The sequence below is a fragment of the Aedes aegypti genome, chromosome 3 (genome assembly GCF_002204515.2).
Source record: "Aedes aegypti strain LVP_AGWG chromosome 3, AaegL5.0 Primary Assembly, whole genome shotgun sequence".
In the NCBI taxonomy this organism is placed as follows: Eukaryota; Metazoa; Arthropoda; class Insecta; order Diptera; family Culicidae; genus Aedes; species Aedes aegypti.
Genome location: NC_035109.1, coordinates 408,245,276 through 408,260,491, shown reverse-complemented (window position 1 = coordinate 408,260,491; position 15,216 = coordinate 408,245,276). Strand labels below are relative to the sequence as shown.

General features: G+C 35.0%; 1 protein-coding gene across 9 annotated transcripts in view; it reads left to right on the top strand.

Annotated features, from left to right (window-relative positions):
• LOC5569142 (ras-interacting protein RIP3) overlaps positions 1 to 12,469 on the top strand; it is a 52,265-nt gene extending 39,796 nt beyond the window's left edge. For 6 of the 9 annotated variants that reach the window (XM_021848502.1, XM_021848497.1, XM_021848499.1 and 3 more), the window contains 7 exons: positions 2,122 to 2,303; positions 2,409 to 2,508; positions 2,995 to 3,437; positions 10,568 to 10,705; positions 10,789 to 11,038; positions 11,105 to 11,574; positions 11,642 to 12,469. In XM_021848502.1, the coding sequence (XP_021704194.1) occupies positions 2,122 to 2,303; positions 2,409 to 2,508; positions 2,995 to 3,437; positions 10,568 to 10,705; positions 10,789 to 11,038; positions 11,105 to 11,574; positions 11,642 to 11,722 (1,664 nt within the window). In that variant the 3' untranslated portion in view covers positions 11,723 to 12,469. The remainder of the gene's footprint in view (positions 1 to 2,121; positions 2,304 to 2,408; positions 2,509 to 2,994; positions 3,438 to 10,567; positions 10,706 to 10,788; positions 11,039 to 11,104; positions 11,575 to 11,641) is intronic. The other 3 variants (XM_021848501.1, XM_021848506.1, XM_021848503.1) reach the window with 2 other exon arrangements.
• The last annotated feature ends 2,747 nt before the right edge of the window (positions 12,470 to 15,216 follow it).

The following is a 15,216-nucleotide window of genomic DNA, read 5'->3' as shown; positions in this document are numbered from 1 at the left end:
TTTCGGTCAAGTGTAAAAATTCTTGGACTGAGTAAATTTAGTGCACCGGTGGATAAGTCCATATCAAGCGACCCAAGTCAAACGCCAGATCACTAGATCCCTTTTTGTAAAAGTGGGCTAATTTTTGGTGATATTAGCGTTCGTAAAAGCGGGATACTTCATCCAATAAGCTTATCTGATTGAAACTTAGACATCTGGTGGTGAGCATGAGAAAAAAAGTGTTCAAATCCGCAAAAGAAAATGTACTACGAGTTGATATAATCTCAGATTGATTTCAAGCTTATAACTACAATTTCCCATAAATTAATGATATCTAAGGGATGATTCAAATATTATGTAACGAAGAAATTTGCCAATTTAAACCCCCTCCTTCCCTGAAGTAACAGGTTTTATATGGAAAATTTAAATTTATTGTATGGACCGAAACACTACAAAATATCCCTTACCTCTCCTTGTTGTGTTTGAACGTAATATTTGAACGATCCGTAACAAATTTGTCTTGCTTTGAATTGCCAAGTGGTCAAAAAATAATTTCGTAAACAAAGGAACGGTTACTATAAGCAACTTACAGCATGCGGACCACATCACACCACTATTCAAAACTCGCTCGTGGGCCATACAAAATCTTCCCGATGACCGTACAAATCCTTTTAGAGAATCGCTATTTGGTGATCACTCGTTTATAATGATGTTACAAATGCCAAACAAAAAATGTAAAACTTTTTTTATGTCCATCAAGCACAATTCTAGTTTACGCCCTATTTTGAGAACACTCCATGATTTCATTGAGTTTGACAGTACCACGGATCAAAATTTTTCGGTACATTGACGTTGTACTGCAGCTGTCATGATGCTCCCGGGTTGTTCACGAAGCACTACCCAGCAAGACGCTCCGAAACAGGAAAAAAATCTCCGGCGACGAAAACACGCGCGAAACCGCGAGCAAAATCTATCGGACCAAAATCTTAAGAAACATGAAAAAATGTTTTTTGGACTTAATCAAACGAAAAACATTAAACAATTAAGTAAACATGTGTTTTTGGCCTAAACTTGAGCGTTTGGCACTAAAATTGGGACAGGGTTTTAGGACCCTATTGACACTGTTTTATCATAGGAGAGCGAAAACTTCAATATTTGCATCAGTCTAATGAACCTCCATTTGAATACCAAAAACTTTACTTATGCTTCAACCAGATTTGCCGGCTATTAAAAATCCAAGGAAGATCATTTAGAGATTTAGCAAAAACTATACGAAGTCCAATGTTAAATTTTGAAATTGATGTATGGGGGTCATTCAAAATATCAAATAATCTTTGAATGTGGTTCAGGATACGTTTAAACTTTTCATTACAACGTTAGGGATTTCTTTTGAAATCGTGACTTAAGGCGCACCCTTATTTAACATTTTTTTTTTTCAAAATTTACCACATCTATGACGCATTTCTACGCACCAACCACTCTTTCCCCAAAGGTAGGCGCCCTTGGTGGGTGCCAACCGCACGCAAGGGCACTGGGTGGATCTAAACCAACTTCTAGACATAAAGCAGGATTTTCTGATGGAGTTGACGGAGTCATTGTCATAGAAGACTACGGACCGTAGTCTACGGTCTCATAAACGTCTTGTATTTGGTGAATCTTTTAGACATTACTGTGAAAATTCATTTGTATTATATTTGATTTTGTAGTTGAATATTTTCCATATATCAAGGCAGCGTGAATTCATCAATGACTTTGACATTGTCTTTGAGCATAGGAGTTAGAATTTTGTGTTAAAACAGTATCAAAATGAAAGTTATCTTAACTCGATATTCCCAAAAAATGTTGGAACAACCGTAAATTCATTGTGCCTTCGACCACTTCAAAGCCTCATGTAGGAATGGTGTATAATAATGAGCTTTATTTAAATAAACTTGGTGGAAGGGAAACTTTCAATATCTTAAAACGGCAGAAACTATCCAAATCTACACTACATACAACTAATGATGTAAATATTTTTAATTTTCTCACACCTTCCCTTTCTACTTTCAACCCATCATTTCGTTATGATTTGTCATTGTACTGCTCCTCCTGCCGCTACCTACCTATTATGCATCTGATTTGGCCGCCGATTGTCCGACGTAGCTGCTGATCCCTTGAATGTTCCCCAGCGTCGCCAGACCTCGAATCGAAAGGCCAAATCCAAGGCTAGCAACATACAGCAATTGATTGAGCGCGGCCAAGGTAGCACGGCTGCAGTAGAACAAGTGGAAGACGACTTTGGAGGCGACTCTGACTCGGATCCGGCCTGGACGCCTCAAGACAAAGTATGTTGTAATTACTTTTTTTTTCTTCTTTTCGTTTGTGCCTGTCCGCGAAAACTCAATCGTTACTTTCTTTCTTTGTGCACTGTTACCAACCCCTTTTTGCAGGAGGATGATGACGATGAACAAGATATGATGGGCCGCAAGAAAGGGAAGAAACCTAAAGCTAATCTAGGAAAGCAACGCCCACGCTCAAATATCCTGTCAGGTGTGTACATGCTATTAGAATATCCCTCAAGCTTATCTATAATCACTCATCTGAACTCATAGAAACTCACATTGTTGGTTGATCGGTAGGCAATTTTAATCGAATTTGTGTACATTGTATGAGATAACTGCTTTCAGCCTATATCTGTGTGGTTCGTCCTGATGCATATTTTTGGTGTATTGACTCTTCTTTTTCTCTTTCTTTTATGTCCGAATTAAATCACTGCGTCCGCATCGCAAAATATCATCTATGTATAATTCACCCCATCGACCCATGCTATCCCAAACATTGCCAAATACCTTGGATCATTAACCAACCAACTTGCCAATGCTGTTACATTGCAATCTCTAAACCACCAAAAATCGTATGGTAATTGATGTTATATATTTATTCTGTAAAAAATTGTTACGTTAAATTTTTGTTATGCATTAACTGTTACTGTTTTTGTGAGGCGGAGATCTAAATTTGTTGTGTGGTGTTTTGTAGTGGCCGCGGCTGGCGCCGGAATTGCAGACTACGATTGTGGAAGTGATAACGACAATGTCCTCGCTGGAAGAGCCGGAGCAGCAGTAGTTGCGCAGCAAGCAATAGCCAATCTTCAACAACAGCAGACACTGCAGCAGCAGCAACAGCAACTTCAACAACAGATCCAACAGCAACAACAGCAGCTACTTCAACAACAGCAACAGCAGCAGCAGCAACAACAACAACAGCAACAGCAGCAACAAATTTACCAGCAGACTGCGAACCTCTCAACAACCAATCAAATCATGCAAAATCAGTACATTCAACAACAACAGCAGCAGCAACAACAGCAACAGCAACAGCAAATTCAGCAATACAATACAGGAAATTTGGTTCAACAGCAACAACAGCAGCAGCCACAGCAGCAGCAACAACAATCTGTTAGCAACAATGACGACTTTCAGGTAAGGATCCCCATGATTTGAATCTAACCAGTCTTCCCATGAACTGAATCGATGTTCAACTTTGGTTTGAACCTTGCAACTTGTGTTGAACCGCAAACACGCTTCGTCTCTGTACCAGTGTACTACGCCAAAACTGTGTGCTTTGGCTCAAACTGCGGTTTACACTTAGGATCAAATAATGGCACGAAGCAGACGGACAGAGAACTGTTGAAATCCACGCGGATAAATTTCTACGATCATATATGGGATCTCTTGACACAAATCGCAAGAAGCTTGAATAAATGTTTTATTTAATCAACTAAGATCAGTATTTTAGGTAACATTACCCGGTATTTGTAAGAAAAATCCAAGGAATTTACTATATCATTCAACAAGATACAATAAGTAAAAATTGATGAGCGTGGATTTCTACTGTTTTCTGACTGTTCGTTTTGTGTCATCGTTGCCACGAATGCAAACGAAATTTGCACCAAAATTTGAACCGCGTTTGTAGTCATTGGCGTAGGAACAGGGGGGGCCAGGGGGGCCTGGCCCCCTCCAGAATCATCCAGGCCCCCCCCCCCCCAGAATTTTTCATGATAATAAAAATTTAAAATTAAAAAAAGCAACTAAACATGAAGTAAAATCTTCTGAATCAATGTACCTGACTCTTGTTATTGATAAAAATCTGTTCAGTAGTTTATTCTATGTTGTACAACTATAGTGAGGGAACCTCGCTTGTCTTACATAGCATTAGCGTGGCGGTTCTGACTTCGGTGAACCGCGCGACCACCGAATGCTTAACCGTCCGGCTGGTGTGAAATAATGTAACAAAATCGACCATAGCGTTTTATTTCAGCAATGAATTCTCTTCTTGATTTTGATTTATTTTTAAGTATTTTTGTATGAATATATGTATTGCTTAAACTATACTTGTCCAAGAAAACTTTTTAAAGTTTTCCAACAGATTTGAAGCAAAAATTTTCCGAAAAACGTTTCGATATTTTTTATAAAATTTAGGCATACTAAAATTTCTCTAAGAATATTGAAGGGTGGCTTCAAAACGTTTGAAAATCTCAAAGCAAAATCCTTCTGGTGGACAAGCATTCCTTCTATGTCTACTTTATAAGTAAATTGATTACGGAGAATGTTCCCGGATTTACCTCAAAAGTGGTAGATTATTTTGTTTCTCGCCATTCCTGCAAAAAAACATTGATTCTGTCAAATCAAATACTTAGATAGTTCAATGAAAGTTCCATTAGAAATTTTCATTGAATTTCTTTAAACAGTTTTCTCGAAAAAAAATATATCTCAATTTTGCTTTAAATCCCCGGCATATCATGAATTGGAAACAAAATTGTTTTTGTAATGCCTTTTGCCTTCTAATCTTAAGAGGAAATTTATTGAAAATTCCCAGTAAAACTTTTGCATCCAAAATTAGCATAGCGCTCTACAGATTGAGCAGGCCTGCCCGACCTTTTTGACTCTTTTTCGACATAAATTGTTAGTACGTTCGCAAGAATAGACCGATATGAACAAAATTAGTCTCAAATGAAAGCTTGATAGTATATCTGTTCAATCCATGCGGAAAATTTTGAATTTATATCAAACTATTCGATAGCTATGCAAGCTAAGGCAAAAATTTGAATCATTTTTTGAACTTAATTGCATCGGTAGCAAAGAGGTTGATATAAATTTAAAATTTGCAGCACGGATTAGACAAATATACAACCAAGCTTTCATTTGAGATCAATTTTGTTCATATCAGTCTAGTTTTGCGAACGTACCAACCATTTATGTCGAAAAAGAGCCAAAAAGGTTGGGCATGCCTGCTGTAGAGAAACATGTAGCAAAATAACTGGGAAGGGAGAAAAGATTTATTAGGATAATCATAAAGAAAATTTTATTGATCTTCCTTAAAACACTTCTTTAGACATAATTTTACCAATTATTGAAAAAATTTATATTCTTAGTTTAATTTTTTAATTTTTTAATTTTTTGAGCTTTTAGAAGCTTTCTGGACGAATTCTAGAAAACCAGTAGTCAAGGTAGCATAGATTTCAAGAATAATTTCTAAAGAAGATCCTGATGGACCTTCTTGAGAATTTTTTTTATTTGTAAATTCATTAGAGAGGATTTAACTATCCTGTAAATTACTTCTGAAGAAAAGATTTTAATTTATCTTTCATTGTACCATTGGTCATCTATTGTTCCACCTGTTTCAACATTGTGTTGTTTCTCCTTCCTTTGCATGACGCTCTGAAGTATTTGGTACATAAACTCAAAAAAGCAACATTTTAAAAAAGTGATTCCCAAAGTGGGCGAATTCGCCCCCCTGGGGGCGATTTTCAGGTCCAGGGGGGCAAAAATTTGTAAAACTGAATTTGGGGGACGAAAGTGCTAGAAAGGGGGCGAAAGTGGGAGCAATTAATAAACAAAAATGGATTCAATGTTTGATAGAGACACTCATATTTTAATGAAACCATATACATCTGAGAAGGAATTTATTTGGCACTTAACGCTCTAATACCCAACCCCGCCTTTAGACGGGGTACACTTTGGAATTTTGTGTATTTTTTCGTAGCTCGGAAATCAAAATGATTTTATTTTTGGCTTATAGTTTGACTCATAACACGCATATAAGAAAAGTTTTTTATGACTTTTGAAACTTTTTTGTATTTTCAGAAATTGTTTGAAAAATTGCATTCTTATATAACCTACAAATGCCTGGGCTTCATTTAACGTGTAATATAAAAAATCGTACCTTTTATATTTTTCTACGATTAACCTATCACAAACGAAGAGCCTGGTGGTATTAAAATCATTTGAAACCTGTTTTTCCGTTAGTTACACGGAAAATAAAATACGCTCCGAAAAAAAAAATTAAAAATTTAATATTTTTCAAAATATCGTAACAATTAAAATTTTTATTATTGCCAAAAATCAACAACTAGAAAAGGCTTCAAGAAAAAATGAAAAAAGCTAGGGATGTTCAAAAAAAAATTATAAAAATCAAAAACCAAAATTTAAAAATTTGCGAATAAAAATAAATAAATGCCCAAAACGTATTTAGAACGATTTTAGATAACGAAAAATAATACTTAAATCGAAAATAAAAATTTGGGTATTAGAGGGTTAACAATTTTATCTATTCTTTACCTCTAAACGCGCTCGTTTTTTGAATTATGATAGACAAATTTAATGATTGTGATTGAGATCTGAATCTTTTTTTTTCAAAAATAATATTGAATGCATTTTGAAAGCAGAAAGTATGTAAGAACTTTTGGCGATGTTTGAAATTTATTTCCAAGTCCAAAGTAAAGCTTGGTGACTTTTTGCAAGAGGATCTTTAGAATAAGGCAGCTTTAGTTTCTTTTATTTCGCATGCATTTGGTAGACTACTCATTTTGATATTTTGTTGACACCCATACTAATCAGTTTTTACAGTACAAATCATTTTATGAATAAATTTATGTGACTTTAATGGTCAAAAATAGGGTTCCAATTTTATAATGACTGAATGCCATATACGTAAATCACCCTACGTTAAAATAGGTCTGAGCGACATGAAACTGCATGGATCAAAGCTTCAAAAAATCTAAATAGAACGTTATATTTCATTGAATGAAGAGTTGAAAAAAGTCTGGTTTTACTGATATTTTTCTATATTTTGTATGTAAATGTGTTCCCCAAAATTTCGCAAATTTATTTCAACAACTTAAAGGACATTAAAAGAAGAAGACAGATGGCTGACTTTATGTCATGTAAACAAATGGCAAAAAAAAATTGTCTCCAAGTAGTTAGAGCATTGATTTTTATTCAATTTATTAAACTTATTTTGTTTATTTATAAATTTATTAATTTGGACACGAATATAATATAATATTCACATAATTATTTAAAGCTTCATAACATCTGTTTGATTGCATTTATCAAGAAAATCTGTTTCATAGATATTTTTTCCATCTTGTCATATGAATTTGTTGAAGCTTAATCATAATTTTATAACCCAAGTTTATAAGTAAAAAAATAAAGAAGTGTCATAAAAAAAATTGTATGCAATTTTTCTCAGCACCTTTCTTTTTAAGGACTTGATTCAAAATGCTACGTCCACTAGCTAGGACCCCTCCCTCCCCCTCGTCACACTTCGTCACAAATTCGTGAAGACCCCCCTCCCCCCTAAAAAGCTACGTCATTTATGGACGACCCCTTTTATGGATACAAGTGGAAGGATATTTTTATTGAAGCATAATGACTGACTGATACACCCTTTAAATTTGACTAATTTTGGTACATTATATGATGAGATATTGATCAATACTTCAACGTAAGTTTAACGCTTAATACAAATGTTAAAATTTCGTATCAGGGGGGCGATTCCAAAAAAATATTGATCTCAAGGGGGCGAAAGTCAAAAAAGTTTGGGAAACACTGTTTTAAAACATCTAAAATAAGGTAAATTATAGTTTTGAAGAATTGCAGAATTCTTATACGTATGGTTCCTGATTTCCGAAAGTCCCTCAACAAAGTAATGTGTTTCCCCTAAGATTAAAATTCATTCAAATCTTATATTACGAAATTTACCACAATACATCTTAGGTAATGTTCTTGAAAAATACCGGCAATATTTTCGGCAGTATTACAAAATTATCTATAATAGACTCTTCAAAAAAGTTTGTTTGGAATTTCTAAGGTAGCAAAAATGAGTTCTACATCAATATGCTCACCATAGTCTCATGAAGCTTCGGAGTTCATACAATATAGTATCGAATATTTTAGTTACATTTAGTAAAAAATCTATCGGTTTAACTACCAATCATTTTATATTATAAAAGAAGTAGAAAAAATGACAAGATTTTCTTGTAGTAAATCCTACAAACAAGGACCACTTAAGCTTTTCTACATTGTCACATTGTCAACAAGTTTCAGAAAAATTCTACGGTTTATTTCTTGAATTTTACGACAAGAATTTAGTATTTTTTTCGAATTATATTTAGCAGCAATTATCCAAAAAATACCCGCAAAGTTTTTTCAAACCATTTTTGTATGTGTTTCTCCAGAAATCTGTTATAATGTGAATCGTAGAGGAAATTTCAAATTGCGAAAAAAATATTAATATATTCCTGGAGTAGTTTTTGAACAAAAAAATTAACATTCGCAAAAAAAAAATAGTTATTTCTAGGACTTGGAGGAATACTTTAAAGATTTTCTGAAAATTTGTTTCGAGAAGTTCAAGAATAAATTGCAAAATCATGATAGATCTGATGAAAAAAAATCTTCAAAAAATTCCAAAAAGAATCATTAGTGTGGTTTAAAGACAAAAATCTCTGGAAAATTCTTGGATGAATCTCTGGTGAATTTTTCGGATGAAGCTTAGGGAAACAACAATATAATTCTCTTAGAAATTCCGGACCAAATTCCTCGGGAAAGTATTTTCGCAGAAGAGTTTTTGAAAAAGCAGTTGAACGTATTCCGATAGGAACATTATAGGAATGTTTGAATTCTTTTAACATTTCTTAGGGGTCATGCACAAATTACGTCACGCTCCAAGGGGGGGGGGGGGTCAAGCCAAGCGTGACAAGTCTTACAAAATTTTCGAATGACTCATACAAAAAACGTGACCCCCCGGTGGTCAAAAAAGTTGAAATTTCGCGTGACATAATTTGTGTACCATCCCTTAGACGGGCTTTAAAAAAATAAATATTTTGAGAGAGTTTTGAAAGAATGTGAGATGTTGCTCATTGATTTTAGAGAAATCTAAAAAATAATACTATGGAACTTGTAAACAACAATTAAACCAATTTTGAGTACAACTTTGGCAACCTGTAGCTGAAAAATGTGACGTGCAGGGACATTTCTGAGAACGACATCAGATTCAGTGACCCCAAATCTACTAGCGACAACTAACTTGATCCTTGAGGCACGCAAAAAGGTAATTTTTGTTACGCTGTGTGATTATCTATAAAAAAAATACAGATATAGATATGCAGGAAACTTCTATGAGAAATCATGAATAACATTTTTCCAATTGAATTCTATTTAATTGCTCATCATTCTTTTTTATATTAAGAGAAATCTTTACAGTAACATCTGGAAGTCATTTAATTTTTGCAGTGTTGATAATTTTTGCTGCGATTTTTTCAAATAATCCTGTAGGTAAACTTTAAGAGAGCTTCAAAAGCAAAGTTGGAAATACTATTGCCAAACTTTCCGTTGAATCAATCCTTGCTTGATGATGTTGAAGACATGTTTGGTGAGACTCCTAGAATTTTTTGTACTAATTTTTGGAGCAATCTTCAGTAATTTCTTAGAATCCTAAACACATTATTAATGAACAACTGGAGGATACTTTAAACTAACAATTAAAATTTATATGTAATAAGTACGTAGAGGTCCTTCCAGGAGGAATGATTAAAGTAGTTTTTAATACATTCTCTGGTGGAGTTTTTTAAGAGATCTTTTAAGGTATTCGATTAAAATTCTTTGAAAAATTTTCTGGTGAGATTAAAAGTCTGGGAATAATTTCCCGTGGGAATCCCAGGACGAACTCCGTGAAAAGGAGTTCTTGGAGAAAGCACTAAAAAGTACGGAAATAATTCATAATGAAATTCCCGTATGAATTCTCAGAGGATTCTCTTCGAAGCACATGGTTTAATACCTGAAAAGTTCGTGAAAGTATCACCAAGGACATTATTTGTGAGTTTTTTTGCTAGAAATCTTGAAGGATTTTTGACTGGATTACAAAAAGAATGACTATTTTTGGTAGCAATAATTGAAATCACTGATGTGCCGCAAAATGACTCAAAACAACAAATAGATAAAACCAAAACAAATCTGTTAAAATTACGAAATATGTGAAAATCGTGATTATTGCGACCGACATTACCTCTGTAAAACAATTATTTGCTAGGCCCCCCCTACGCCCCCTCCAGAAAAAAATCCTAGCTACGCCAATGCTAATGGACCGGTTTTCGAACCGATTGGCGAACTAAGGTTCACTTTACACATGTTAGAGTTTAGGTTCAGGTTCGCGCGTTTCAGTTTGAACACGAGACGAGAGTACAAAACCGCCTGAATCAACGTGTTCGGTGTTCATTTGGGAAGACTAGCTACTCGATCAATATATGTGACCTATTTGACCATACTTCTAGACTGGGGATTTCGTGGTGATCCGATCGGAACTCGTTCAGGATTATCCTTCGATTTGGCGGGTAGACGGTAAGACGTTGCTGCAGAAGTATGAACCGTTCGATCAGAACGGCAAAACGCTTCATCGGAACGTATCAACTGTAAGTATTGAATGAAACGATTACTACAATTTATATTCGGTACTTACAATACATGAAATGGCCCATCTTTTCTTGGCACACAGTACGCGGCATGGAACGCCGAAAGCAAGAAGCTCTACGTAAAGATCCCCGTTCGGTTCCGAGTGCACAACCACATGGAGTCCGTGGTCGAGTTCATGCGCAACGAAATGTCCATCGACGACACGGAACAGTTTCTGGAGAAGTCGATGAACGAAACCAAAATCTATCAGGACGTTTTCGAGGTGTACATTCAGACGTTGATCTCACAGGCATTGGATTCCAACTTCCTGAAGGAAATCTTCCAGGAGCAAGGTAATTGTGTTTGATTAGCTATGTTGCTTTCAGAGAGGTTCAATCAAATTTCGATCCCATCCGTAGATGACTATTTCTTATCGCGAGTTCAAACCATCGATAGTCTTACCGAGGATAGGAAGCGACGACTGATTCAGATCACGCCATGGTCACGAAACATGATCAATTCGATCTCGACGTTCCCCGCGTACGACATCATGACCGAACTCGGTCACACAAACATGAACCATCCGGTTTGTGTGGCGTGCCATCAGCCGGGAATTTCTGTCCGTATTGTTCTCCAGGGACAAACGTACAACTCGGCGACGTTGGCGCCTTGTCCCATCCAGGACACTCGCATTCAGTATGAGAAAAACTTCCTTCTTTGTCGCATTTGTTCCTCTCGGTTCGAACTTTTGCACAAAATCTGCCATCAAAAGTACATGATGTTTGTCGAGTGCGCCAAGCGAGTCAACCAACAGATTTCCAATGACTCCTCCAAAGCAGCAACTATCATTCTGAACGAGCTGCTAGCGGATGAACATTGGTTAACTATGGTAGGGTTTTGAAGGTCCACGGTTTTTTTTTCCAGAACATTCATTCAAATGATTTCGATTATTTCAGTTGTTCAAAGAAGTTCGCAGTATTTGGGCGGAGATCGAAAATATGGAGCGCCAGTACCGATTCCAGGTAGCATCCCAATGAGATAAGGGAAAAGCGGCAATAAAACCAGCGTAGCATCATCAAACCGAAGGTAACTTTGAAAGCTAAGCACATACCGCAAAAATCGACCGGACACAGGTCTACTGAAGTCATCCATGATGAGTATATTTAAATTACTATAAACAATGATACATGCAAATAAGACACAAACACTGAACGCAGTGAGAGCCACAGAATTACTCGCTAGAAACCTAGAATCCATACTTATGCATTATTAACTTAACAGAAATCCACTCAAAGGCATAATGCAAGCAAAGTAGCAGAAATCTACATTTAGCTAATGCAGAAGCTTGTGTAAATGTCATGCAACCATAGTAAGTAGACTTTCTACTAGGATTTCATGGCAGTTTGAACTACTGACATTATCACAGCATCATTCAGCCTTGACTAAAAGGAACACATTTCAATCGCTTTCAAACGGTAGTTCATTTGGCTTGTAATTTCTTTCCACGGCCAACCATTTTTTTCATTCGCCTATCAACGCAATAGTCTACGCCCCGAATTCGATCGATCCATCGCAAGCAACTGTATTCTAATTTTCGTTGTTGAAATTTTGTGAACAGCGCGAGACAAAACTTAACAGACAAAACCACTGAATTCGCTTATTGTTAAGTATTTTTATATTCAACGGAACGGATTAGTACACTACCTGTAAGTCGTCTATGTACTGTAAAAAAGTATGATATCTGGAAGAGATAAAACTAAGAGAACGGTAAGAAAATTCCAAAAGGACGCGGCGCTGATTCGAATGTAGTTTGTAATATCACTGCCTTGAGTTTGTTGTGTTCAAGTGTTTCTCCATTAATTGATTGGTATAAGGGTTTTTTTACAGCTGAGGTCATTGGCGTAGGAACAGGGGGGGCCAGGGGGGCCTGGCCCCCTCCAGAATCATCCAGGCCCCCCCCCCCCCCCAGAAAATTTTGATGATAATAAAAATGAAAATTTTAACAAAAACTATTTAACATGAAGCGAAATCTTCTGATTCAATGTACATGACTCTTGTTATTGACAAAAATCTCTTCTATAGTAACGTTATTTTATGTTGAACATCTATAGTGATGAAACCTCGCTTGTCTTATACAACATCAGCGTGGCGGTTCTGACTTCGGTGAATCGCGCGACAACCGGAATCTTAACCGTCCGGCCGTCGATTGAATGGTTATTTGTTAGAAATAGCTTCTTGTTGTTTGCAATAAGCGCAATTTTTCAACATTTCCGTTGCAAAAAATATCTTGGTACAAAAAAAGGCAATATCTAGGAGATTGCATTCCCAAAATTCGTTTTTTTCTGAATAATCTAAATAAATGCTGTTTCAGCATAAAGCAGCATATTCACTGCATTATAATTTCTCATATTTTAGGGGGAAACCCTGCTCAAGGTAATGTCCAAAAAAATATTGAAAAAATATACAAAATTACTAAAGGAATTTCTCAGACAGTATATAGCCAAGTTTTCTAAAATTTTCCAAAACACTTTTCGACATTCTTTATGAAATTTTAGTATGATGAAATTCTTGAAGAAATATTGAAAGGTGGCTTCAGAAATATTGAAAATCTCTTGAAAATTAATCGAGTGAGACTTGTTCATACTTTCAAAGCAATTTCCTCCTGATGGACATTCGTTCTATGTCTACTATTTATTGGAAAACTGATTCCGGAATATAATCCCAGATTTACCAAAAAAAAAAAAATATATTACCTAATCTTTTAAAAATTCAGCATTCCTCTAAAAATAATTGATTCTGTCAAATCTTATACTGAGATATTTCGCTGAAAGTTGTTTAAGAAATTCTTCTGTTCCCTCAAATAGTTTTCCCAAAAAAATGATTACTAATTCTTTTACGAAGTTTATCAGAAGCCCTTGAGAAATATTTCTAAAATACATAAAAAATTGTGTCAAAAATTCTTTAATGTTTTCCTTTCTAGATATTCTGCTTCAAGTCCACGGATTATTCAAGAATTGAAAAGAAAATTGTTTTTGGAATGTCTCTTGCCTGCGAATCTTCGGAGGAAATTAGTTGAAAAACTCCAGGAAATTTTTGCTTCCAAAATAAGCATAGCGGTGAAGAAATCTGTAGAGAACCATGTAGCGAAATAACAGGGAAGGAGTGAGGATTTATTAAGATATTCATAAAGACATTTGTATTGATCTTCCTTTAAAAAACTTCTTCAGAAATAATTTTACTATTTTTCTGGCAGAATCCATATTTTTGGTTTGCATTTTTCAGCGATACGAGGGCGGAATTTTAGGAGGCTTTTTGGCAGAATCCCAGAAAACCAGAAGTCAAGGAAGGATAGATTCCGAAGACAATTCCCAAAGGAGATTCTTATGAAAATTCTTGAGAAATTTGTTTTATTTGTAAATTCATTAGAGAGGTTGCAACTATCCTGTAATTTTCTAGGTTATACATAATAAGGTCTGTTTATTTTATAAAGAGGACACTTTGTTCATGCTATATCTTTTTATCAATAAAAATCGAAATCGGTTTTCTGTGCATCGTTCAACTATCATTCTATAATGCTATGAAAATATAAAATCTTAGAAAATGCTTTTGGTTGATGAGCTAAATAGTTTTTTCCAAAAAATCATAAGAAAAGCTGTTCGTCAAAGTTTAACATTATTTTTCGCAAAACAAAAATCCTAATTTTTATGAACAAATTGTATGTTTGTATTTTTTACTATCCCACTGAAGGTATAGCTTTAAAAAAATCAATTATATTCCACCATTCTCTGACATTAGGTAGCTTTAGCGATTTACCCATTTATGGCCAAATTTGCTGATACACCATCCTTTCACTCCCAGCAAAAGAGAAAAGTAGAAAGCTTGTTCAAAACTAGTTTGGCTTACTAAAGAAAATATATTTGTAAAAACGAGAGCTAAATCGTGCGTTAAACCATAGTCTTAAGTACAAATTTTACTGTATATGGTAGTTTTACTAAAAAGTCTCATATTTTTAAAATCGTGTACGCATATTTATCGATCTACAGCAAATTGTAAATGGTTTTCTACAAATATTTCAATTGGTAATCTCAGAATAACATATTATGAAAATAATATGTGGAAAATAAAATCGATTTTATTACAGCAGTGTTGCCAATTTTGATGATTGTCATTGTAATTTGAAAGGTCTTCTAAGAATAAAGCAATTGTGTTTCTAATGTTCTTTAAATGTGACGTGGGGACTAGATAAGTAGCTTTATGAAGGCGTAAGTTGTTTTTCATATTAATACTATATTAGGACTTCCGTCAGGACATAACTTTAACCAAAAAATTCTACTCATATCAGTTCCCTTCAAATTCTAAATCGTTTTCTCTGAAAAATATAGGGGAAAAATGGTTTTATTCTATCTGTAAAATTGTTGTTTCAAAAATAGTTTTTTTCAATCAGGCTTCTGATTGATAATGCTTTCGAAGAACAAGTCTTTTTTGAAAATAAAAAATATAAATTGTCGAATTTTCCAAACAATCATTAATT